General features: G+C 32.7%; 1 protein-coding gene across 2 annotated transcripts in view; it reads left to right on the top strand.

The window, feature by feature from the left end:
• Nucleotides 1-26,529, top strand: part of LOC129952821 (syndecan) — a 491,656-nt gene that overhangs the window by 235,442 nt on the left and 229,685 nt on the right. For both annotated transcript variants that reach the window (XM_056065674.1, XM_056065673.1), the window contains exon 2: nucleotides 8,134-8,151. In XM_056065674.1, coding sequence (XP_055921649.1) covers nucleotides 8,134-8,151 — 18 coding nt within the window. The remainder of the gene's footprint in view (nucleotides 1-8,133; nucleotides 8,152-26,529) is intronic.

Raw genomic sequence — 26,529 nt, 5'->3', positions numbered from 1 at the left:
GATATAAACAAAATAAACGCTGGTGTGCCCCAGGGCTCCGTTTTCTCTACGACACTCTTTCTTCTTAAACTTCTAACCCACTAAATTGTTTCAATGATGACAGTACCCTCAGCTTTTCATATTCGTTTTGAGACTCTCATCCTTGTCTTTCGGCTGTATAACTTCAACGGCAGCGTATGATAAGCTCAATAAATTCTGGTCTTGTCAGCATTGGACAATGGAGGATCAAAAACTATGTAGAATTTAATGCTTCGAAATCTCAATGCTGTCTACTGTCACAAAAGCGTTACCCTCCCCCAATGCCACTATCATGAGTGGTACTAGCATCGAGGAGACTGAACAGCTATCAGTCCTAGGTATGTGCATTACAAACCACTTGTTGTGGATTGATCACAGAAATTTCATGGAGAGAGACCAATATTCCTGCGTGCCTCAAGAAAAACTTTATATTTTCGGGATCGGCGGAGCTACCAAAATCAATAAGGGTCCTAAACACTCCATTGGTTTTTTTTCAATTCCTGTTTACTGATGAGATAGTGAACCAAATAACTGACGAATCAAATAAAAAAGCATTCAAGAATAATATAAACAATACGGTCAGCATCACAAACGATGAAATAGAGGAATTAAATCGGAATGGTGTGTCCTGTTATCGACTTCCATCGTCAAGGCATTACTGGAATAAAACTGTAGGACAACCGCAATAGATTTGAAAACAAATTTAAATCTTCAAATATTTCAACGACAATAATAATTTCATTCCACTTGGGCAAAAAGGTCAAGACAAATGATTTAGGATAAGGCCACTTTTGAAAAAAATACGAGAAAAGTTGCCATTGATCCCAAAAGAAAAGTTGATGAACAAATCATGCCAACAAAATGTCGCCATGAGCAGGAGCAGTACAATCCAGCCAAGCCACATAATTGGAGCTATAAGAACCAAGTTCTGAGTAAATTTCTGGATTAAGCCAGGATATTGACTTGTTTTCTGGACACCAGACCAATACGTTTTTGTTTTTTAATAAATAATAGTCCCAAATTAACAATTGTAGTTATTTAAAAATGGTATTTTTCCATTGTGGGCCGCAAGGCTCAACCGCTCACCGAAACTGAGATTCCCGAAAAATAAATTCATGCACGAAAGACGTAGAAATATGATCGAAATAGTGGCAATTTTGATGAAGTTCAGCTAATTTTGGTGTCCTGGATCGATAACAAAATGGTTAATTTGTTGTCACCACATGTGTGACCGAATCCAGTAACAGAAAAAACGTCGTTATTCGCGAAAAAATAAAGCATATCAAATTCTTCCTGCTCCGCAAGCTGTTGATTTTTATAAAAAGTACATTTTTTTGGAGTGGACCTGCTTGAATCGATGGTGAACCTAGATGGTATACACTTACGATCGAAGAAGTGGTATCCGCTAGTATTTTTTCACATGATGGATTTATGCATAGGAAATGCATGGATTCTATGGCGTCGTCAACATAAATGTACCTACCTTTGTTGGATTTCAAACTTGAAATAGCCGAGCATTTATGAAAAGCTGAAAAAGAAGCACTAAAACTCCGTGGACGACCCCGAAGTGTAACTTGACTTGGATCTCCTGTAACTCCCACTATTTCTGCCTCCGGATCACCTGCAGGAACAACACCAAAGAGAAAGCTTCTTAAAAGGCATCAAGACTATCCTCTACTTTCAATTCTGTCCAACATTGTGGGTCATTTCCCACAAATAAAAAAAAAATCAGTCAAATTTGCCAAAACAATTGCTCCTACCACTGTTTTACTTTTTGCCCAAAATATTTTTTATTATGAAAAAAAAATAAATTGTCTTTCTAAATTTCATGGAGCTCAAATTCACGAGGATCGGCTCTGTTTGACTCAATGGGCTCTGCTATGAATGCAAAAAACACCACCAGCACTGATATCAAATGAGCTAAAAAGGCAATTCTCTCGAGCAACCACAGTTTCGCTATAAAAGATCCTAATCATCTTCGTCGTGCTATACAGTGCAGAAGCATGGACTATGACAAAAGCTGATGAAAGCACCTTGAGCGTTTAGAGAAATAAAATCCTAATGTGATCTACGGTCTAGCTAAGGGGCCGAGACGGAGAATTTTGTTGGATGAGACCTTGTTGGAGAGTAGTGCGAACGAAGAGGTTATTTAATACAAACACTTCTGAAAACAAGGCTGTCACAAATGTCATCGATTTTAAGCTGATTTATAATTTTTGGAAGGGAAAAATTGGTCAGCATGAGTGGACAGTGCACGCCATTAAAGCCATACTACAGGTCTTTTCTCATTTCTAAAAAAATCTTATGATCGATAATGCAGCCAGCAGGTAAACCATACCAAACTGTTAATTTAGATGAATTTAATGATGATGCTCTAATACTATCACTAAAATACTGTAAAATAGACGAAGTGCTCTCAAAATTTCCTGAAAAGATTATTTTTATTGCAAAGTAAATTTCCAAAATTGTTGATTTTTCTACCTTACTGGACAAAAATGTGAACACAGTTTAACATTCTTTAGTGTCAAACAACTTTAGAAACTAATCATGTAGTTAAAAAAAAAACGTCCTTAACTTTTGCACTGTTCATTTCAAGTTTCAATTCTACCTCACAATTCTAGCTCACGTCCCTTGGAAACTTAATACGAGGTATCATGGCTTTCTTTCACGCTATCAATTTTCAAAGACATTAAAAATACCGAACACAACCTTACCCACGATAGCCTCGCCCCCCCTCCCCCATTCCAAGGGTTACCAAACTACTTATCAACAATGTATATAAACTTAATTTTTAACCAAGTGTTGACAGATACAAATTCTCCCAAAGCAATTTAAATAAAATGTAAGTCTTTCTTTTTTGTTTTGATTTTGTTTGTGTATTGTTTCAAGTGCCAAATTAAATTGTATAACCCCTTTTGTTCTAATTCCTAAACTCTTAATTGAAAGTACCACAACAACTGTGGTACACTTTAGATTAAAGTCAAAATAAAATAATAAAAAAAACATAGTTTAAAAAATGTCCAAACCAAAATCTGTCTTTCGTCTATGTGTCTATGTATAGATATTTTCAACTATAAATAATAAACTTGAAATAAATAAATACAAAAAAAAAACAAAAAAAACATTAACAATCTCTGCAAACCACTTCAATTCGCCTGGCGTTCCACTTAAGTGTTTAACCCCTTCAAATGTGAACAAATGAATTTTATTTTTAGAAAAATAAAAATACAAATATAACATTTTCTCTCCCTCCGAAATGCAAGAGCTATTCGAATATGTAGGTTTGTATTTTGAACAACAACACAAACAAAATAACATCGTCTGGTCCGCCCCAGCTATATAAAAGCAGCTCTACCCTCTCTTACAGTGCCCGCCGTCGAAATCATTCACAATATTTAATTGTCGTCCATAGTTTAAGGCCAAAGAGACAAAATCCAGGCATTGTGTGATGTTGGCCGACAATTTCAATTTCAATTAAAAAATAATCCAATTTTAAAATTGTTGCTATTTTTTTTTCAAAAAAAAGTTTTATTTTCATTTTCAGTTGTGTTTTGTTTTTATTTTGAATTTTGTTTGTGTTTTGTTGTTATTGTTTTTAAACTAAAGTGATAGGGTAGTATTTTGATTATAAATTGAGGAAATAACCCTTTGACCATCTGCTGCTATCCACCGCTGTTGGTTAGGTGACCTTATGGTAGATATTGTGGGTGTATTTTGTGAAAATTGATATCTCTTTGTAAAAATAACAAAATTTAATTGCAAACGAAATCATAGTAATATCTTTTTTTTTGTCTTTTGACTTTGTTTGTGGTTCTCTGCGACTTTGAGATTGTCTTTTCTAGCTTATCGAATTTCCACCAACATCCCGCGGACCGGATCTGCTTTCTAGGGCACGCCAACTCTTTTTCTTCGATTTGGTTTTTCTTCTTAAAGCGCCCACAAAGTCAAAGTTAACTTAACCGCTAAAGAAACCATCACCATTGCTGTCGGTCGGTCTTTAAAATTGTCATCGCCACATTGGGTTTAACTTCACGTTCACGGTTCATTAGATTTCTTGTTTTTACAGTAAATTCTCTCTAACGAAAAATGACTGCTTCTTTGAGATGCTTGGGAAGTGAGAATTTTTAACATTTCTTAATTTTTTTTTAAACTAATTTTTTTAAGAGTTTATATTTCTTACCAAAAAATGGTGTACAAAACAGAGTTATTTATCTACAAAATGATGAAAAATGCAGTAAGTGTCACTACGGTAACACAATATCTTTCTTATTCTTGTGATATTTCGAAACAAAATTTGCTTGTGATATTCAATTTATAATTAAAGGAATTTTGTATTCGAAAATTATTGGATAGAAGTTGTTCCGCTGCGTTTCAAATTGTTTTCGGAATTGAGTTGGTAAGGTAACAATTTTTCCAAACTTAAATTTGATACAAAAGTAGTTTGTGTCAATAAGTAACAAATGCTCTTTCTTCTTTATATCTTAAAAAATAATACAGTTTGCGAAATTCTTTGAGTTTAAAATCTATACTGTAGCAGTTATTGTCATAAAAGTAACAAATATTTTGTTATTGATTTCTAAAAGCTTTGTATGAGCAATAATTTGCAAACTGGAAATTGAAGTTACGCCCATTTGATATAAAAGTAATTTGTGTTATTAACGTTACAAATACATATTTGTCTTATTGAAACCTTAAAAAGTATCATTTTTTTAATGAAAAAGTAAAGAAAATTGTTGTGCTGATAACAAGCAAACTTTAATTGAGTTTTGAATGTGTTCGGTTGCAGTTAATGTCTTTAAAGTAACAAATATTGGTCTTCTTTATTTCTAAAAGCTAAGTGTTAGCTATCATTTTTGCAAAATGTAAATGGTTGCTCCGTAAATTTAATGAAAAGATATTATATTGCATTAAAGCAACAAATTAAAGAGTTGATAAACTAACAATTCTTCTTATGTTACGCCCATTTGATGAATAAGTAGTTTTTGTCATCAACGTGACATATGTTTTTTTTTCTTTATATTTTTGTAAATTTATAAATTTTAAAAAAGGAAAACAATTCTTTTTTTTTCTTAAAACATTAAAACGACAAAAATTCATTGTTTCATTCAATTTATGTCATAAAAGTAACAAATATTTTTTTTCTTGATTTATAAAAGCTTAGTTTGAGCAATAACTTTATCCATACTGAAAGGTAAAGCTGCTCCAATTTGATAAAAAAGTAATTTGTGTTATTAACGTAGCAATTATTTGTCTTCTTTAAGTATCTTTTATTATTATTGTCTGTTTTCAAACATATATTTTAACAATTTCTTTGAAATTTTCTCAATGTGACTATTGTGTCTGAACGGGTTTTCTTAGGTTTTTCCTTTTCAATTGTTTTATGGTTGTTTTTACTTCCGTGACAGTAATTTCTCAATTAAATTACTTTTGAATAGGTTTTATTTAAGAACAAGAAATCAATTGTGTCAAATTGCAACTACATATTTTTATCGTTCTGTACAGTGGATTCCTGCAACAAAAAATCAAAACTTTGGTAAAGCCAGTGGAGGACTTTTGTTTGAATTCAGTAAGAGTATATATGCATCAACTACAGTTCGTAAATTTATATGGAACTATAATTCTGCGCGGAACTTTTCTCGGAACTACTGTCAACTTCGTGCCTTGCTACCTAAACTGCAACCATTGGATTAATGACTTTAATAGGTTAACACATTTTTTGATGAGCTTAAAACTTCATATTATTAGTTGATCTCAATGTCAAAACGGGCACAGCAGCCAATTACTGATTCAAGATATACAAAAGATTCCACAACCGATAGAAACTGCAACACATTTCTTCAGTTCTTAGAAGATATTGGAGCGTTTATTCTTAATGGCAGAAGCTTTGGTGACAAAAATGGAGAGTTTACTTTTGTGTCAAGCAGAGGATCATCTGTAATAGAATACTGCTGTCCATCTTACAACTTAGTTGGAATCATAAGTGATTTTTCTTTTGGATGTAAAACATACTCGGACCATTATGCTATTATTGCTTACTCTTAAGGCATCTGCAGACATCACAAGAAATTCTCCAATGCAAATGAAAGGATGTGCCTTATTGTTCATCTTATTTCTTGAGGACCTTCACTGCGAACTCCCAAATGGTCTCATCGTGAACAATTTTGAAATAAACGTTCTGTTATACGCGAATGACATAGTTCTCCTCTCTGATAGACCTAATATCCTGCAAACGATTATCGACAGCTTCAGCAGATACTGCAATAAGTGAAACTTAGATGTCAACCTTAATAAGTCGGAAATTGTAATTTTTAGGAAGGGCGGCAGCTGAAAAATTGTATTTAATGGTGGGGAGATAAGAGAATCAAACCATTATAAATATCTCGGTGTTATCTTCACAAACTTATAACAAGTCATGGTCTGAACACTTATCAAAACTTCTCGCTGCATCAAAAAACTCCATAAACTCGACATGGTCTAAATTTGTGCGAAATAAATACGTTGCCCATTCTGCTAAATATAAAGTACATGATGCAGCCACAAAATCAATAATGCAACGTTTCTTCGTAAAGAGATGCTTTGGATTGCCAGACAATACTCCGAACTACGCGATTCATATTGAAACCGGCCTACCAAAGGCATTCCTAACAAAATTAAAAGTTCACCTAGCTTACATAAGGAAAGTAACGTCTATGCCACGTAATCGTCTTCCGTGAATTCTATCAAAAAATATGATTCAGAATAATTTTTATTGGGCCCAGAAATGGTCAGGCCATTTCAGTTTCGAAACTCCATGCTCAGAATGGAATCGCATGCATAAAATACTGCTAACAAAGCTTTCGGAAAAAATGTAGGTTTAGTCTCCAGTCACAATACCATGACGAATATTGCAACCTTCTTTATTCTGAAGTCCCAAACTACTTTGAAGACAACAACTCCCGTGACATGATAAACCTTATCATCAAAGCAAGATGTGGTCTTCTTAACTTAAGATCTTTTCGTAACGATACTGTAGGCATATGCACTATATGCAATATGGATGCTACAGAAAATACGTATCACTTCGTTGGTGTTTGTTCCATTTTTAAAGGATACCGCAAAAAATATGTAGGGAACGAAATGCTAGAACGATCAACATTCCTCAATTTCTTAAATGGCTTTAATTATCAAAATCTATACAACTACTTAAACAAATCTCTTAAATATCAGTCTTATAATAAAATAATTAAGTTAACTTACTTAGCTGTGCTGTATTAAAGTAAATGCATTTTTTTGAACCTGACAGACAACTTAAAAGAAGTTATTGTCGAATTAAATTTTGAATACCAGCATAACTATGAAAATTGATTTTCTTTATGCGTTAAATGTATCATTTTAAACTGTTACTTAAATGACACAACTAAAACAAAGCCTTAAGTTTAAGAAAGTGAAGAAAAAAAATTACTAATTTTATTTTGTTATATCTATTTTAATATATTTATGTTGTGTAAGTAATTCGAACAATTTAAACCTTAATTGTCACATCTGTAACAATGAAAACATTCTGGATCTTAATTTGAAGAGAGTGTGGGGGAGGGGGGTTAGGCTTTAGTGATAACTTCTCAAATCACATCCAACACTTGTGACAGAAAAACAACACAAAAACTATCTTTTAAGAACTCTTAAATTCTAACTATAAATACGACAAGTCTGAGAGACTTTACTGTATTCACCTGAAATTGTATATCAGGTATAGTGACGAGATTAAAATTCAACAAAGTAAACAAATGGAAATGAGTAAACCTCAGCCCACACTCAAAGTAAATTCTTGTCTTACATTTTTCTGTATATATTTTCGAAAACCCAAAAGCGGCATTATATATCAACATATGTATTTGTATACCAATGCAAAATGTTCTTAATTCAAAAAAGTAATAAATTCTTGGAAAACCCCTGCATACCCTACCCTATCATAAAAAATTAGTTTTTGTTTGTTTGTCTTAAGAATTTTAGTGTGTTTATATATCATTAATAAAATTTTACTCGTAAACTCCATCTTTATTTTTTTTAATGAATGAAATGATATTAATATTTTACGTTTTTATTAACATAAACTTTTCTTTTCTCTTTTATTTTTAGATCAAATCAACAGAAACGGTAAGTTTTGTTTGTCATATAATATTTTAAGTAAATTAAAGAGAAGACAATATTATTTTTAGGGTGGTACTAAAAGGGTGTATTTAAGCTACTCAAAAGTGGTCTTCTTGTCACTTTTCCAAGTTCTGATGTAGTAAATAATTTGTGTGAGAGACGAAAAGGATTCTGGGGTCCTTACTATTGTCCTCAAATTCTTAATATTTTTTTGTTTGTTAAAATTTCTTATTAAAACATCCTTTATAGTTCTCATTTCAATACGTTTCAGAAATTTAAGGTAGTTTTCAAAAGAAATAACGATTGTAAATTATTTCTTTTGAAGGTATTTTTCTTTTTCTCAAATCAGACTTCATTTTTAATTCTTTTCTATAAAAAGTCCTTTGAAGAATTAAAATATTTCTCTCCTTTTTTTTTGTTTTTTAATTTAAGTCTTGAAAGTGCATCGGAGTAGTAAAAGTTGTCTCAAAGAAGGACTAGTTTTTCTATATTTGTTTTTCTTTTCTTCTTATTTTTCCTGCGATGTTGTTGATTTTGTTTTGGATTGCTTTTAGACGGTAAAATATGCATGCGGAAGGCATAGTTCTGCTTCCACCTTCTCGATTTCGATGCTTATAATTTTTGTAAAAAATGAAAGAAAAACAAACTTATTTAGAACGGAAAGTGAGTTTTGAAATAAGCTTATGTAGAACTAGGTACGAGTACTACTTTTACCAACTCGTTATATAGTTCAAAAACGCAACAACATCAAAATAGAAAAAAGACCTCGAAAAACGATGGAAATATGTAAATAGGTTTTTTCTAGGAATTGATGTTAAAATTATTATGATGATGTCAATTGGCGTATTCTGAGTTTTTTTTTCAATAATATAGCGAAACAAATATAATTATTTGACTTAAAGAATAATTATATAAATATGTTATCGAAAAAACAGTTTATTAGTTTTCAGTGAAGTAAATGCATACAAATTACAGCCTTAAAAAACATTTTTAGTAGAACACTTACCGTCACAACAAAAAACTTATTTCAGTTCCCACTTTATTCTTGAAGGGTTAATTTCTGTAAAATACTTCAGTTTAAAGGACTCTGTTGTGATTTGTAGTTCAAGGAATATAGACACTCCCAAATGTATATTTTAAAATTCTTTTCTTAAAAGCACCTTTATTTATTTATTTATTCGTCTTAAAAGTTACACACTCTATTAAAATACATAATTTACTTATAGCATTATAACAAATTTACTTATTTATGCTTCAAAACATTTCTATTAATATTAAAATCAATTGCAAAATAATATTTATTAAAATCCATACAAGCTCTTGTGTTAGGATTTTAATTAGCACAGCTAGTACTGTGGTAAGGAGCATTTTGAAAAATCACGATTACGAGGGCGCAAGTTTCTAGAAGGCGCATAAATAAAAAAAAGTGGAAAGCAAAAGCAAAAAGTATTGAGTTTAATTTTCTTCTTTGAGCAAGAGGTTTTAGATCAAAATAAAATACACCTTGTCTCATAAGATGCAACATTTGAATAACCAAATATTTTTCGTAAGACAAACTTTGTAAACCTTTTTTGAACATTTTCTATACGACGAATGGTAGTGCGTTGGACTGTCATGCCAGAGGTCTTGGGTTCGATCCCTGCCTATGCCATCTTAAGTTTTTTTCACGGGTACTGCATCTTGCGAGGAATTGACAAATTCTCCAAGAGTAATTCTTGTCATGAAAAGTGCTTTCTCAAATTGGCCGTTCGGATTCGGCTTAAAACTGTAGGTCCCTTCCATCCCTGGCAACAATACTTGCACAGAGGAATGGTTGTGAGTTGTCAGTCACTAGGCACTAGTTCACAAACGGACTGTTGCGCCACCCAATTTATTTATTTATACGACGAATGCTAGACGCGGTATAGGGACCCCATATAACATTACAATATTCTAAATGCGATCGGACGAGACTAGATTAAAGAGCTTTCAAAATCTTTTGAATTTCGAAAAACAAACCCTAGCATAGAGTTTGCTTTTGAGATCGCATGCTCTTTGTGATTTGAGAAATTCAGTTTGGAATCGAAAATTACCCCTAGATCCTTATGGCTATCAAGTCTTTGTAAAATGTCGTTTTCAAATTTATAATTATGATATAATGGACTGTTATTTCTAAAAAATGTCACAACGCTACATTTCTTATTGTTAATATAAAGTAAATTGATATTACACCATTTTATTAAATTATTTAAATCAATTTGAACTTTATTTTTGCATCGTTAAGAGAATTTATAGAATTGAATATTTTCAAATCGTCAGCAAATAGAAGACATTTAAGACATTAATAAAAATGGTAAACAGAAGTGGTCCAAGGTGACTACCTTGAGGAACACCAGAAAAATTTATAATTTCCTTAGAAAAGGAGTTATTTATCAATTTTTTACACCTATTTGGTACCTACTAAATAGCTCTTTATCCACGTTAGGAGTGAGAGTGAAATCCACATATCTCTAATTTTTTTAAAGTGAACACTATGTTAAACGCGGTCGAAAGCCTTTGAAAAATCAGTGTTAATACTGTCGACTTGAGAACGCATTTCCATCTGTGAAAGACAAATATTTGAAAATATTCATAAGTTTGTAGTAGTGGATCTACCTTGTAACCCTTAAACCCTACCCAGGGTGCTGCATCACCCTGTACCTGATTGATAATATTTGTGGAGGCCCTCAAATTAAAATGTGTACTAAATGTTTTGAATAGAAAATTCTAATAAAAGTTTTCGGATATTCTATTTAAATATTATTATAAGGAAATAAAATAAATATTAAAAATGTAAAAAGACATTTATTTAAAAAATACATTGGAATAAAATACAGGGTGCAGTTGCACCCAGGGTAGGAAATGTCCACTCCAAGTATGGGTAGGGTTCTAAGGTTAAGACACCGTGTTGGTAAACTGAAATGTTATTTTGAATAAGATTATACAATGCGTTTTTTACTACAGCTTCGAAAACCTTCAATCGAACTTTTTGTTTCAAATAAGTTCTGTCTAACAGGTAATAACATCGAAAAATGCAGGTTAGATTATATTAAAGTGCACACTTAGGGCAGTTTAATGGGCCATTTAGATACCACATAAATCTTGAGGCTTTCTTCTAAGCTTAAGGAAACCAGGTTTAACCCCTGACGAAACTTAAAAGACTGATAACGTTAATAGGATTGAGATCTTTTGAACTGTTAAAAAAAGACTGTCCTGAGTAAGTCTTTCGTTTTAGAGCTTGAGACGTTCACAAAGAAGCTGGAAAATGCAAGCAACTTGATTGCTTTAAATCTAGTTTAGGAAAGATGTTGAAAGGACTTTTGTGCACTTTTTTTTACTTTTAGGTAAATACAAATTATTTTTTTTTCAACGAAGAATGACGTTTTTGAAATCAGGTATAATTTTGAGAAAAAATGAAGGCAACGGTTTGTTTTAGAAGAATTCAAAACCTAAAAATAGCACTTTGAGAAAGATTAAAGATATTGCTTTCAAAACAATTGTATCTTATAACAAATATTGTTTTTAACATTTATTTATATTTAACAAAGAAATGCAAGTCATTTTTTTTAATCTACTACAAATATCAGGCAAATTTTTCAAGAACCGATGTTCGATTCGAATATTTTAGGAATAGGTGAAAGAATTAACTTCAAAAATATTTCATTGTATGCTTAATGTTTTTGTTAACGTACGGTGAAGCTATATTTAATAACAAATAGAACTTTAAAAAAATGCTGCTAGAATTGATAAAAAGTCGTTTTCGTCTTAAAAAATTCGAAAACAAAACAAATATTGAAATCAAACTTATTTTATCATACGCATAATGTTCTTAATATTTTTAAGTTAACTTTTAAGAAAAATTCAAATGACGTTTTATAACATTTTTTTTTTAACACAAAACCTGCAAAAACTGATAAAAATATGAAAACAAAGAAAGTTATTAACTTCAAATTTCCTTGTCATATAAAATATTGTTTTTAATATTTCTTCAAAGCGTATTATTTTTAAATTTAAAATATATCCTAGAATTATTTTGTATAAATATCGTTTTTGATTTTTTAAATATTTATAATTAATATTTTTTTTAAAAAGAGTATTTTTCTTATTTTCAAAATCTTTTAAAAATAGCGTTATTCAAAATAAGTAAAAGTAAATCGATTTTTTTAATAAAGTTTGTTAAGGAAATTACATTAAAAAAAATAGTTTTTTTTTTTAATTGATTGTAGGTATTGAATTCTAAGAAATTAGTAACATTGACCAATTTTGACCAATTTTGTTTTTCACTTTCGATCAAATTTTACTTTTTCTAAGCTTTATAAGGGCCTCATTTCCAATCCAACTTTAAAATCAATCTATCACGAAGGGTTTTTAAGATACAACGTTTTAAAATTCGAAGTCGTATATTACGTTTTTTTAGGGGAGGGCGTTAATGAAGTAGTTTTAATGTCGACTATTCATATAAGTAATCCCTTACCTTCAATATTTCATTCAATTTTTTTCAGTATCTGTCTTTGCAATTTTTTTCAGTATCTGTCTTTTCATTTTTTTGAAAATTCTCATGAGCCTCACATTAACCTTTTAGAGAATACTCAAAAACTTCTTAGAATTTGTTGTTGAGAACTATGTATATTCCATTTTATCTTTGCCTTTTTTACATGTAATTTTGCTAGAATTTTTGAAAAAGGGTTTTTGTAAAGAAATAATCTATAAGACGAAATTCAAGTTCACAACAACAGAATCCTTTGAAAAAGTATTGTTTGGTTGGTGTGGTAGAAAAAAAAACTCAATTCTGTTGACCATTGTAATTTTAAACTTTATGAGTTCAACGTTTTTTAAAAACTTCTATTTTTTCAGAAATTCAGTATTCTAAGAATCGATGTTTCTTTCATAGAATTATTGATTTCTCAATTCCTTCATATGTTTTCTTTAAATTAACGACTTTCGGTAAAAATAAAAATAAAATTATTTTTATTAGAAATGTATGATTTTACAGGAAATGGTATTTTCCACATAAACTAAACATTTTTCCAAAAAACCCTTCTCCCAATTTAAGATTTATCAATTATAATTTTTCAGCATGTCTGCTTTCGTAAAACCAATCATCAAAATCGCAAAATCAAAAAGTTTTGAACAACATTGACTATTTCGTTGAATTTTTAAATATTTTTCTTCGTGGAAAACAACACCCTGTATAATTTTGTGTACATGTATACTTTTATTCAATATATATGTATCTATCAAAATTTTCTTTGTTTCCAATATTTTTCATGGTAATTGTGGCAATTTCATACCCAGTTTCCGGTCTTGAATGTTATCTCTTGAGAGATAAAGCAGCAGAACAATAAAAATGCATTGCATATCTTCGTGGGTATACCTATATCCAGTACTAGACAACAGACAAACTATGCACAAACACACCTCTTCTTCAAGCCCGCAGTCTTCGTCATCAGTTTAAGCTCTCTCACCCTTAGGGAGATGTTTGAAAACTACGACGACGGCGATGGCTACGACGACTATGATAACGATGAGAAAGGAATTACCCTCGAAAGGATAATGAGATCTTGGCCCTGTATAAGAAAAGCATGACATACAGAAAAAAAGACAGAGAAAAAGAAAAAAAGAAAGGGAGACGGCGAAAAAAGTTCTTCTTGGTTCTAGAAAACTACATGCACTGCTAAGCGTTCAAAGAATTTTTCGCAAAAGTCTTCTACTCCAACTTAAACTATGCACAAGAAAATGAGCAAAAAAGGACAAGAACAAGAAACTAACTTAAAAGACACAAGCAATATCACAACAAAACAGCATCCAGCCAAGGGAAAGAAGAAGAAAACGAAAGTGGAAAAAAGGGATTTTCTCGAATTGAGGCCAAAGTAAGGACAATTCAAAGGATAAAAAGTGCAACTCTGTTGCGCAACAAGGTTGATAGAAGAACAAGAAAAAGTTCCGTCTAGTAACGATAGTACCTTTTAGGTACAAGGTACCTACAACGCATATACCTAGTTTAGTTTTTCTTCTTCTTGTGATGCTGTGAAAGTATTTTCATCTAAAGTTACTCCTCTTTTTTTTAGCGCTTAGTTTTTAGGGCATTAGGGTGGTTTACACTTGGTGTTAAATTAAAAACACCTGAGGGGTGTTTTTCTTTTTCTATCCTTTATTGTGATGTGGTGGAGGTGGTGTTTTTTTTTTTGTCTAATGTGCATCAGAATCAGCCAAAGAGCCATGAATGAGCGCACCAAAATCATCATCATCATCATCATGCTCGGTGTCATTAGTGTCGCTTTTTTCTTTGTGTTAACCCATAGAAAATTTAATGAGAAAAATTAATAACGTTGATGATGATGAAGATGAAGGTTTTCGAATCACAAAAGAACGAGGCACTGGGTTGAACTCAGTTTTCAACTTTTTTTTTACGTTCAACCTATGCGTATTTTAATATTAATGTCCGGTAATTTCAGTTCCAGATTTAAGTTAAACTCGAGTTTGGTCAATGAATCCGGTGAGCTATTTCTGGGTTAACACAATAGTAGCATTCCGGGTAGCTTCTTTGATTCTAAATTTGGGGTAAAGTCACAAGTTCTTATCAAAGTCAGTCATCTAAATCAATATTCAATCCAATATTCAACATTTTTCAAGCATAAATCGGTCCATACTGTTGCAATTTCACTTTCGATATTCGATCGTAGTTCATCAATCGGCACTGGTTTGTTGGCATAGACGTAGCCCCACAAGAAATAGTCCATGCTTTTTATTTTATCTGACCAATCTTTTACCTACTTAAACCAGGCGTCTTCTTAGTCTACAACATTGTTTTTCTTTCTAATAAAAATTTGGAAGAAAAATATACTTCCAAGTGAGAAAAGGGAATCAAGTGTCTGCAATGACTTTTAAAAATGTTGGTATTCCACAGGAATGAGTTCTTAGTCCCGTATTCTTTGAGTTCTAAAATTTGCAACTGTAACACTTACCAAGAAATTTTTTTTAACTGGAATCCGAATTAAAGACCAATCTGTCACGTCAGATTTTTAGATAAAATGTTTTAAAATTAAATTCAATCAATCTTTGTAATTAATGTAAGTAAACTCATGAGGCAGTTGTTTTCCAATAAAATTTGAAGTTATTTTCCAAACGTTTATTTCCCAACTTCAATATTCTGTTTAAATATTTTCGATTTTTTTCCAGAACTCAGGCAATGTTGAATCATAGGTGGTTCTAGGTTCAATCTTAACTCATGCAGCGTTAAATCTCAACTCATATCAAATTCAATCACAGCTCATTGTAAAAGGTGATTTTTTAAGAGCTTGAGAACTTTAAAAAAAAAACGCATAAAATTTGCAAAATCTCATCGATTCTTTATTTGAAACGTTAGATTGGTCCATGACATTTACTTTTTGAAGATAATTTCATTTAAATGTTGACCGCGGCTGCGTCAAAGGTGGTCCATTCGGAAAGTCCAATTTTGGGTAACTTTTTCGAGCATTTCGGCCGGAATAGCCCGAATTTCTTCGGAAATGTTGTCTTCCAAAGCTGGAATAGTTGCTGGCTTATTTGTGTAGACTTTAGACTTGACGTAGCCCCACAAAAAATAGTCTAAAGGCGTCAAATCGCATGATCTTGGTGGCCAACTTACCGGTCCATTCCTTGAAATGAATTGTTCTCCGAAGTTTTCTCTCAAAGTGGCCATAGAATCGCGAGCTGTGTGGCATGTAGCGCCATCTTGTTGAAACCACATGTCAACCAAGTTCAGTTCTTCCATTTTTGGCAACAAAAAGTTTGTTAGCATTGAACGATAGCGATCGCTATTCACCGTAACGTTGCGTCCAACAGCATCTTTGAAAAAATACGGTCCAATGATTCCACCAGCGTACAAACCACACCAAACAGTGCATTTTTCGGGATGCATGGGCAGTTCTTGAACGGCTTCTGGTTGCTCTTCACTCCAAATGCGGCAATTTTGCTTTTTTACGTAGCCATTCAACCAGAAATGAGCCTCATGGCTGAACAAAATTTGTCGATAAAAAAGCGGATTTTCTGTCAACTTTTCTAGGGCCCATTCACTGAAAATTCGACGTTGTGGCAGATCGTTCGGCTTCAGTTCTTGCACGAGCTGTATTTTATACGGTTTTACACCAAGATCTTTGCGTAAAATCTAACATGTGGTCGAATAACACAAACCCAATTGCTGCGAACGGCGACACATCGACATTTCACGGTCTTCAGCAACACTCTCAGAAACAGACGCAATATTCTCTTCTGTACGCACTGTACGCATTCGTGTGGTTGGTTTAATGTCCAATAAAGTAAACTGAGTGCGAAACTTGGTCACAATCGCGTTAATTGTTTGCTCACTTGGTCGATTATGTAGAATATAAATCGGACGTAAAGCGCGAAACACATTTCGAACCGAACACTGATTTTGGTAATGAAATTCAATGATTTGCAAGCGTTGCTCGTTAGTAAGTCTATTCATGATGAAATGTCAAAGCATACTGAGCATCTTTCTCTTTGACACCATGTCTGAAATCCCGCGTGATCTGTCAAATACTAATGCATGAAAATCCTAACCTCAAAAAAATCACCCTTTAGGTTCACTCTAAACTCATGCTAAGTTGAATCTCAACTCATACCATCTTCAATCACAGCTAGGTTCACTCTAAACTCATGCAAAGCTGATTCTCAACTCATACCAACTTCAATCACAGCTCATTATAGGTTCAATCTTAACTCATGCAAAGTTAAATTTCAGCTCATATCAAATTCAATAACGGCTCATTTTAGGTTCAATGTAAACTTATGCAAAGTTGAATCTCAACTCATACCAACTTCAATCACAGCTCATTGTAGGTTCAATCTAAACACAAGCAAAGTTAAACCTCAACTCATATCAAGTTCAATCACAGCTTTCTAGGTTCAATCTAAACGCATGACAAGTAAATGAGCTCATACCAAGTTGAATCTTAGCTCATACGAAGTTCAATCACACTTCAATACTCTAAAATTTAAAACTGCAAAAATTCTATAACATCAAAAACACATCAAATCTACATTCTGCAAGTTAAGAAAATCTGCCCTAAATGAGCTTATTTTGGTTGTATATATTTAGATGTTAAGATGTATGTAGAAGAAAGTCAGGGGGACCCAGTTATGCATTATATTTCAATTTATAATATAAACTCTCACAGAGATCTTAACTCTATGATGGTATTCCACAAGGTACAGTTCTTGGTTCTATACTCTTCAAATAGAAACGTGTAAATTCTTTAAAAAACAATAAATAGGTTTTTCAAAAACACAATTCATAAGATTTTCCTTGTGCAATTTCGGTTTTAGTTTTCTTGATAGATTTTCACATATCGTGAATTTTCCTAAGAATGTCCTCAAATATTGGTCTTGAACTGAGAATTTTCTTTGAAATAAATTTCTCTGTAACAAAAAATCCAAATTTTCTTGGAGTTCCGTTTTTCGATATAAAATCTTGGCGAGAGAAAGCTTTGAGTGTCTTGAATGTTCTTAACTTTCAAAGCGGGAATCATTCTTTAAAATAGTTCTTGCGATAATTTCCATTAAAATAAAGCCTTTATTCGATTTGTCAAAACTACAAAACCAAATGATCAAGACAATTTGCAAAGTTGGTGTTCCACAAGAGTGAATCTTTAGTCCTTTTCTCTTTCTTTCTTTTTGCAAACGATGTGAATTGCAAAGTTATGGCAACAGTCCTCCAAATTTTTGGATACATTTGATCTTGATATTAGATATTTTTAAATGCAATGATCTCCTTAAACTATTGACCTAATTCATATCATTTAGACAACCATCAATACCTTTGAATGATTATTTGTTCCTGCGACAAAACGTGTCCTGCATACAATTTCCCCACAACATCAAAAGTTCAATGTTATTAATCTAAATCGGTACATGTTGTATTTGTACGCTATGTAATATGATGCTCATTTCTCCAATAAGTCGGCAAGTAATCTGCCTCGAAATTACAGTGCTGACATGAATATTTGTTCAAATATCCGTCATCCTTATCGTTTGACCTTCTATACTCTTGTCAATATAGCAAAGTGGTATAGTTGTAGTTCGAACTACATATAAAGTTGATGGCACACATCCTCATTCCTCGCTGGCCGCCCCTTTCACTATATCGTGTCATCGCCCACAAATTCAATGCAATATGCAATATAACTGTACGATATGCCATGAATCTCCCTGTTGCTCATTTAATCGATTGATGGCTTTTCCTTCCACATAAAAAAAGTAGTTAAACTCAGATAAAGTACAGTGAGCTCTATACCGCACCACTACAAACCAAACTATCCTTTTTTTCACTACAGCTCACCTCACTTCTCAGTTGTCCTAGCCCATCCTTCGTCCCCACTCCTCTGATGGATACTTATTCCCATACAATGCCAATATTCAATCCTTTTAAGTGTCTTCGTATCTTATGTTCGATTACACATGACGTGCTTACATCCTTTGAAACAATGAGAAAAAGATTACCCAGGACCAAGGACTAAAAAAAAAAAAATCGAAAGAAAAATTGCAAACGTTGCTTTTGGAATGTGTAGATTTTTTTTTATTTTGAAAACTTACACGAGTACGAAGAGGACGAGTAGGTATATGATGGGATAAGGGTATCCTTGGGAAACTTTAATTTTAGTTTTGTATCCTTTTTATGTCTTCACTGTATTTTTTTTTTGTTCCTTTTGCAAAACAAAGAAGGAAGTTCATCTCATTTGATTCAAAAAGTAAAGGAAAACTTATCCTTTTTGCCTTTGTGGAAATCCCTCTCATGAGATTGATCCTTCCTTATCCTGTTTTTGAAGTTATCAGACTTCATTGAAGGTCTTTTTTTTGGGAATTTTATTTTTCTATATTCGATATACATATATATGTATGTGTATGAGTTTCTGATCCTGATAAGGATTCATCACGAACTAGCAGTTTGAATAAATTTTCATCAATAAAAATGTAGATTTTTTCTGTGTGATAAGGATAATCATAGATGGAACAAGTACCACCACTATCGGCCAAAAAATATAGAAGGTATGCTGAGGGAGGATGAGGGGGGCTTATTTGAGTTCTACACTTCCCATTCATGATGGAAATGAAAGTCCGCAAATAAAAAAAAAGGACGAGAGAGATTTTTTTCATGATTATTTAAGTAACCTAAGACGAAAAACGACGAAGAAAAAATATGTATTTCCAGCATCACTATTTTCCTCCGAAGTACGCGTGCACATGCCTCAAGTGAAAACGACGAGGACGAAAAAATAAATCCTGACTTCGAGGCAAGAAAAAAAAAACAAGAAACGAGTGTAAATTTTTAATAGGAGAGAAAGTCCGAAAGGAGCAATCTTTCATTAGGCGCCGAAGGAAAAGCTCTTCAGATGATAAATCTCCCCAAAGCAAAAAACAGAAGGAGGAGGTGGTGGAAGTAGAGTTTGGGCTAAAGGACCAAAAACTAGGGGTTGGGCGATCCTTTTGTGTGCATTAGATCTGTGCGAATAATTTTTTCATGTCTTCGTTCTTTTTTTTTCTATTTTATTTATTCTTATCTTTTGCCTTCTAGCACTTAAAATTGATTTAAATCAATATTCATCGGCATTTAGGGTTGGTCCTTGCTTGTTGGTCCTTCTGGGTGCCTATGTATATTATTATTATTATTTGCAAAAGCTCCTCTCTCGAGAACTAAAAGTCAAAAATTGAATTAATGAATTTGAAATTTTATGTTTTTTTTGTCTATTGGAGATGATTTTGCAGTTTTGTTTTTTTGGGGGTGTCCTTTTGCTGATATTAAAGTGCTATAGGTCCTTAAAGCAGAAAGGCATCTCTGTTTGATTCTATGAGTTGGGTGGGAAGGTATGTATATTAAAAGAAAATCCCTTTTACGTGATCTTATTTTCCCTTCACATCAGGATGGTATATAATTGGGATTTTCACATGAGGAGGTGGTAGAACAAATGAAGCCATAAGTTTAGTTCTTTTCTTCGCTCATCCTGTCAGGATGTGCTAGAATTTTTGTTTGAATATAAAAACATTCATATCCACTCTATCAGCATCAAAATCGTGTTTTGGTGGTGTTTTAATGTGTGCCATATTGTTTTATTGACCAAACACACACAACACCTATTTATTATATTCTTCACTATTAAATTCCTCTCTGTTGTGGCTGGTATATGCAAAGGATAAGGAAAGAACATGTAAGCAAGCACGAAAAAATGTATAACAAAGAATAAAAGGAACCTATAGTCAAATGATTCCCAGTTGGACTTAGGCCAAGGATGTGCCAATAAAGGCATCACGATGGGTAAACCAAAGCAATTAGTCTCTTCAAAAAAGGACATTCTTGTTATTTCTCTGAGACGTAGAAAGAGAAGGAAGAGTAAAAAGGAACTTCTATTGGGATTTATTTTAGTTTTTCTTTTCTCTTCTTTTTGACTATGTGCTGGTGGACTCGGGATGGGAGGGAGGTTATAGTTATATATAGGCAAAAAGGACGTGATGTGAATTTATATTTTTCTTAATAAAGGATGTGAATTTCATTTTAGTTGTTTGTGTATTTTTTTTTCTTTTGGTTGGAATTTTGTTCGATCATTTTTATATCTTCCGAAAGTCATTTTCGACTGAAGTTTTTTTTACCGAAACGAATGTCTGGCAGGATATATTATGTATGTAAAAAAAAATAGAAAAAATGAATGTAAATGTCAAAGGATTTGGTGTCTTTTTCTGTCAAAAAATTTTAAAAACTAATAATTCAAATGGATTTTATATTTGTCTGGGCAAGATTATTGATATGATAGATGGAGTTATTTTTTGGTTTTTTGATATAGAATCATAGGGAGAATCCTTTGGGAGTTGAAACATTGATATACCAATAAAATGGTTTTATTTTCTTATATTTTGAAAGAATCTAATTTAAAATAATTTGATTATATAGAAAAATGATAGCCTTTCAATCAATTTCTGCAGAGACATCCTGTGGGAGTTTTCATTATTCTCTAGAGATTGATATAAGATAAGATAAATAAAATAAAGCTATTGGATTTCAAATTCTGGACTTGCAGATATATAGTTTTAAAGATTTTATGCAATTTTATTTCAAGGTAAGTTTTTTTTTTAAGTTAAAAATATTAAAACACGTTTTGGGAGTTTCAAAAATAGTTAAAAAAAATCTTTAAAAGTCCAGATAACTTTTTAAAATAGTTTTTAATGATATTTGTTGGATTTTTGAATAAAATTTTTGAATTTCAAAGAATTATTTAATAGATTAATAATTTTTCAAATTTCGAAAAAAATATGTCCGATTTTTTAAATTGAACGTTTTGACGTTTTGAAGTTCGTCAATCTAAATCCACGGTTTTAAGAGCAAGTTTTTCTTTTAAAAAATGAAAACCTTAACAAATATTTTAACAAAATTGAATTTAATCTTCTCATCGTAAGGAAAATTGACATTTTTTTTTAAATTGGTGCAATGTCCCGAAATTTCGAATTTCTCTTAATGGCAAAAAATACAAGTATTTTAAGGAACACCAATGGGAAGTTATTTCCCTAACTATTTTCTGTAATTTAAAAAAAAAAATGTTTAATGTCAAAAAGAGGGTTTTTGCTAATTTTCGAAAATAATTTTTGAATATCAAACAATTTTTTAGCAATTTATTGATTATTTTTAAATTCAAAATCTAATTTGAATTCCTAGAAAATATTTTTAGAATCAAATATTTTTTTCTAATGAAGATTAAACTTTATAAAAAAAAACTCAATTGAAATCAAGAAAGACGTTTACAAAATATTTAAAAAAATAATAACTAAGCGTTGATGACATGTAGGAAAGTTTTTGTAAGGCCCTTAAAGCTCTAATTTCGGCTGGGTACAAAAATCCTTTCCCCTCAAACTTGTGATCCGGGCTTGATGTCAAGCTAAAAACTTGGACCCAGAATCTTAAAAAAAAAGTAATGATGAGGGAATTTGGGGTTTCAAAGTTTGAGTAACTCCAGACAGGTTTCTCAAGTCCTTGCCTCAAAATACTTTATAGACTTTCTTAACGAAAAAAAAACTTTTTAAAAACTAATATTGGTTGAATTTAGGGACATTTTTGAGCCCCTTACTTCAGACTGGTTGCTTATGTCCTTACCTTCAAATTTAGTTCAAAAAGCTAAAATCTTTGTAGCTTTTTCAACCAAAGAATTTTATTAAAAACTAATTACGGGTGAATTTTGGAGAATTTTTGGGCTCCTTAGTTCGAAGAATTCCGAATTGGTTTTACAAGTCCTTACCCTCAAACTTCAGTAGAAAAGCTAAAACTTTCTTTTCTAAACTAAACTTAATTTGAAATGTTTGATAATGGAAATGAAATGAAATTTTAGGATATTTGTGGTCTAAATTAAGTGCCCTTTTCCCGGCATGGTTCAAAAATCTATTCCACCTTCAAAATGTGCTGATCCGAGCTTAAAAAACAGTTGAAAAAAAATACAATGCGGTTATATTTAAGGAGTTTTCTTACCCAAACTTGCAACAATTAAATACGTTCAAGTTCAGATACAACATATCCACAAAGTCTGATCACAAGTGATAAGCTACAATGGGCTCTCAACAGCTTCAAACCATTCAAATCTGCAGGACCAGATAGAATAATACCAGCCGAGTTACAAAAGACTTCTGACATAATTGCACCAATCCTTGAGGCAATTTTTACCAGCTGTCTTTACGTGGTCCATGCTCCCTCGGTATGGAGGGAAGTTAAAGATGTTTTTATACCAAAAGCAGGTAAATGCTCGCAAGTCAATCCTAAAGATCTACGACCTATAAGTCTATCATCAGTCCTTCTTAAGACCTTGGCAAGATTGATTGATATCCATTAAAGGGCAAGTATCGATACAAGACTTCTGTCTTCGTCGTTCCCTTTCGTTCCTCTTCTGGCAGACGATTCGTTAGTAGAGGGACAACGCAAGGTGGTGTTCTATCCCCTCTCCTCTGGAAACTAGTGGTGAATGAAATCCTAACTAGTCTGGATGCGGAGGGTTTCAGAGTGATAGCCTATGCGGACGACGTTGCCATAGCAGTTTCAGGAAAGCATCTTAACATCCTAAAAGAACTTTTACAAAATGATATGGACAGACTAATACTGTGTGTGGACTGGGTGTTAACCCACACAAACCCGATCTGGTCTTATTTTCGAGGAGATACAAAATTCCATTTGTCAACCCTCAATATATTAAAGGAATCCAATTAAAATTCTCAGACGAGGCTAAATACCTGGGTCTTGTCTTAGATAAAAAACTAAATTGGAAACGCAACGTACAGGAAAGAGTTAAAAAAGTTCTTTTCTTGCAAAAAAGCTATTGGTAATAAATGGGGTTTACAACCCAGAATTACACATTGGCTATACACATCGGTATTCGGACCGATTTTAACGTACAGTGTGGCAGTATGATGGACTGCTTTAGAGAAAGGTATAAACAGGGATAAGTTAAATAAAGTCCAACGTTCAGCTTGCCTATGTAAAAGCGGATCGCTTCGCATGACTCCGTCTGCGGCACTGGACACCTTGCTCTAACTACCACCACCGTGCTCTACCTGCAAGCTCTGCTATTCGTCTCAAAACTTCGTTGCAGTGGACTAACAACAACATTGGCCACTCCCTAATTCTAAGGTATTTAGAATCAATTCCAAAGCACACAGACTACACCATCCCCCAACTGCAATTCGACAGAAACTTCCAGAATTCTATACCTCCCAGATCTTTTTGGGAGGATAAGATATTCTTAGAGGATGAGTCAATCCATTTTTACACAGACGGGTCAAAAACAAAAGAAGAGGTTGGTGGAGGTGTGTACTCTGAATGACTAAAATTAAGTCTCTCATTCCGCCTTCCCAATCATTGTAGCGTGTTCCAGGCGGAACTTTTGGCGATAAAAGAAGTCTTGTCTTGGCTCAAAGAAAACGTGATATCAACATCTGATACCCGTATTTTCTCTGATAGCCAGGACAGGATACAAACTCTATAACAGTTCATAATTGTCGATCACCTCTAATGGAGATAGCACAACAGTTTAATATTCACCTTTGCTGGGTGCTGGGCCATAAAGACATTCCAGGTAACTGTAAGGCAGATGAACTCGCCAGGAACGGTACAGTACAGCCCATCCTACCACGTTTGGCGAGTACTGACATACCAATCGCTACTTGTAAACTGCTGCTAATGCAAGACACTGTGAGGAGGGCAGGCACCAGGTGAAACAACATCACTACGTGTCAAGTCACAAAAAACATCTCGCCAACACTGGATTTAAAACGTTCAAGGTGCTTGCTCTCTCTAAGCAGATTAAGCTCAATAATTGGTGTCATAACCGTACACTGTCTTATAGGAAAGCACGCCACGAGACTAGGCGTATTCTCAAATGACTTTTGCAGAAGCTGTATGGACGAGGAAGAGGAAGAAACGGTTCTTCATCTTCTCTGCACATGCCCTGCTCTGGCTCGAAAACGCAAGAATTACCTAGGAGAATTCTTCTTTAACGATCTAAACGATCTAAATCATATCAGTATAATCAGCCTCTCACGTTTCGTAAGGGACTCTAACTGGTTCCATTGAGCTTAGGAGGAAGCCTCAAGATTCATGTGGTATCACAATGGGCCATTAAACTAGCCTAAGTGTGTCCGTTTCCATCTTGGACAGCCACTATATCCTAACTTAACCTATATTTTAGGATCTGCATTTTGTTGATAAAAAAAAACACATATTTTGTGTCCACAATTTGACCACGAAAAACTTTAAAATTTCAAAAAAATTTGCGAGCACAAAAATGCTCTTAAAGTTCTTTTATTTTTGCAAATTTTTAAATTTTCCAGTTTATATTTCAACGAGATTCGAAGTTTTGTGGAGAAATTCTTTACAAATCATAAGAATTTTGAAATTTGGTTTACAGACCTGCCTTTTTTAAATGTTCGAACCAAAACTTAAAAATTTGTATGTATATACGCTCTTTTTTAAACTTTAATTTCCAGTCTTTTGAAAAACTGAAAACATTAATTATCAAATTAATTACTAAATTATTTTCCTCTTTTTTCAAAAATATTATAGAAAATTTTTATAGAATTTATAAATAACACAAAATAAACATTTTCCGAAGTATCATACCTTCCTTCTGAGAAGAATCATTGTCCCTCTAAAATCTCAATACTCAACATTTGACTTTATTCTGTCAATTTCTTATTAACCTAAACTAACTTTTAAACTTTCCTTAATTTCCCATCAGCTAAGTTCAGTTGTATTGAATTGTCTCTTAATTTTCCTTCAAAATAGATCCTATCCAATTAAACGTTTTAAAAAAAAGAAGAAAAATAAAACAATTTATTTTTCTCTCTTCCTCTTTCAAAACATTGTACACGTGTTGTTGAGAAAATTGTCTTCTTCCAAACCAATATCCTTCTATTTTACACGGATACGAGTACCGCAATCAAATTAATTCTAGGTGTGTACCTTTGATTCATTAACAATTTGATTAATCCTTTAACCTCATATAAAACTAACTGCTAACTTAAATTACCACTAATACTATAACTGTGTATACCTTTCATCTTCTTCTTGTTCTTATTCTTCTAAAAAACATACCACGTAGGTACCAATATCTAAGACCGATTTTCTCAACCTATACACAAAATTTCATCTAAACCCCGACAAAGTTTAAATTGAAAACATCACAACCCACAGAACTTTGCTAAAGATATCTTGTTGCAAAAATAATGGATAGGTGTAGAAATGGAATGGGGAGAGTGGTTTGGGGGTTGTGAATTGGAGTAGTGTGCGAAAAACTTTGTTTGTTGTACCCTTATACATTTTATTTAAGCTCATAACCACTTTCTTAAAAATTACACCTTGAAATATCGAATGAAGTTAGGAATATCAAGAATATCCTGGTAAAATGCTTTTTGCTCAATTTTCATCCTTCGATCCATAACTCAACTCCTAACAATATTAAATTTCTCTTCATTATCTATTGTTGTGTGTGTGGGGGATGGATGTTTTCTTTTTGGTTCGTATTGTCTCCCAACCCATCCCCTTCGCTCTTCATGACACACCTGCAAAACTATATCAACCCCTTTTAAAAAGTATTCCAAGTTATCCTTGCGATGACATCTAGGGGATGATATCGTTCATTTCAACACCGTTATTCAAGTCTTGTTCTTCTTTTCTTTCTTCTGTTATATGTTTATGTGTGTGCGAGAATTCCATGTACTCGTAAAATAGTTAAAATTGATTAGTTGTTGTCACCACTTGATTACTTTGTCTTTATTGCTCCTAACTCTGACTCAAAATTCACTAAAGGATGTCACTCTATTTGGGGGTGAACAAGGTGCATGTTT

The sequence above is a fragment of the Eupeodes corollae genome, chromosome 3, assembly GCF_945859685.1.
Source record: "Eupeodes corollae chromosome 3, idEupCoro1.1, whole genome shotgun sequence".
NCBI classification, from domain to species: Eukaryota; Metazoa; Arthropoda; class Insecta; order Diptera; family Syrphidae; genus Eupeodes; species Eupeodes corollae.
The sequence above is the reverse complement of the archived record's forward strand: the minus strand, read 5'-3'. Positions and strand labels throughout refer to the sequence as shown.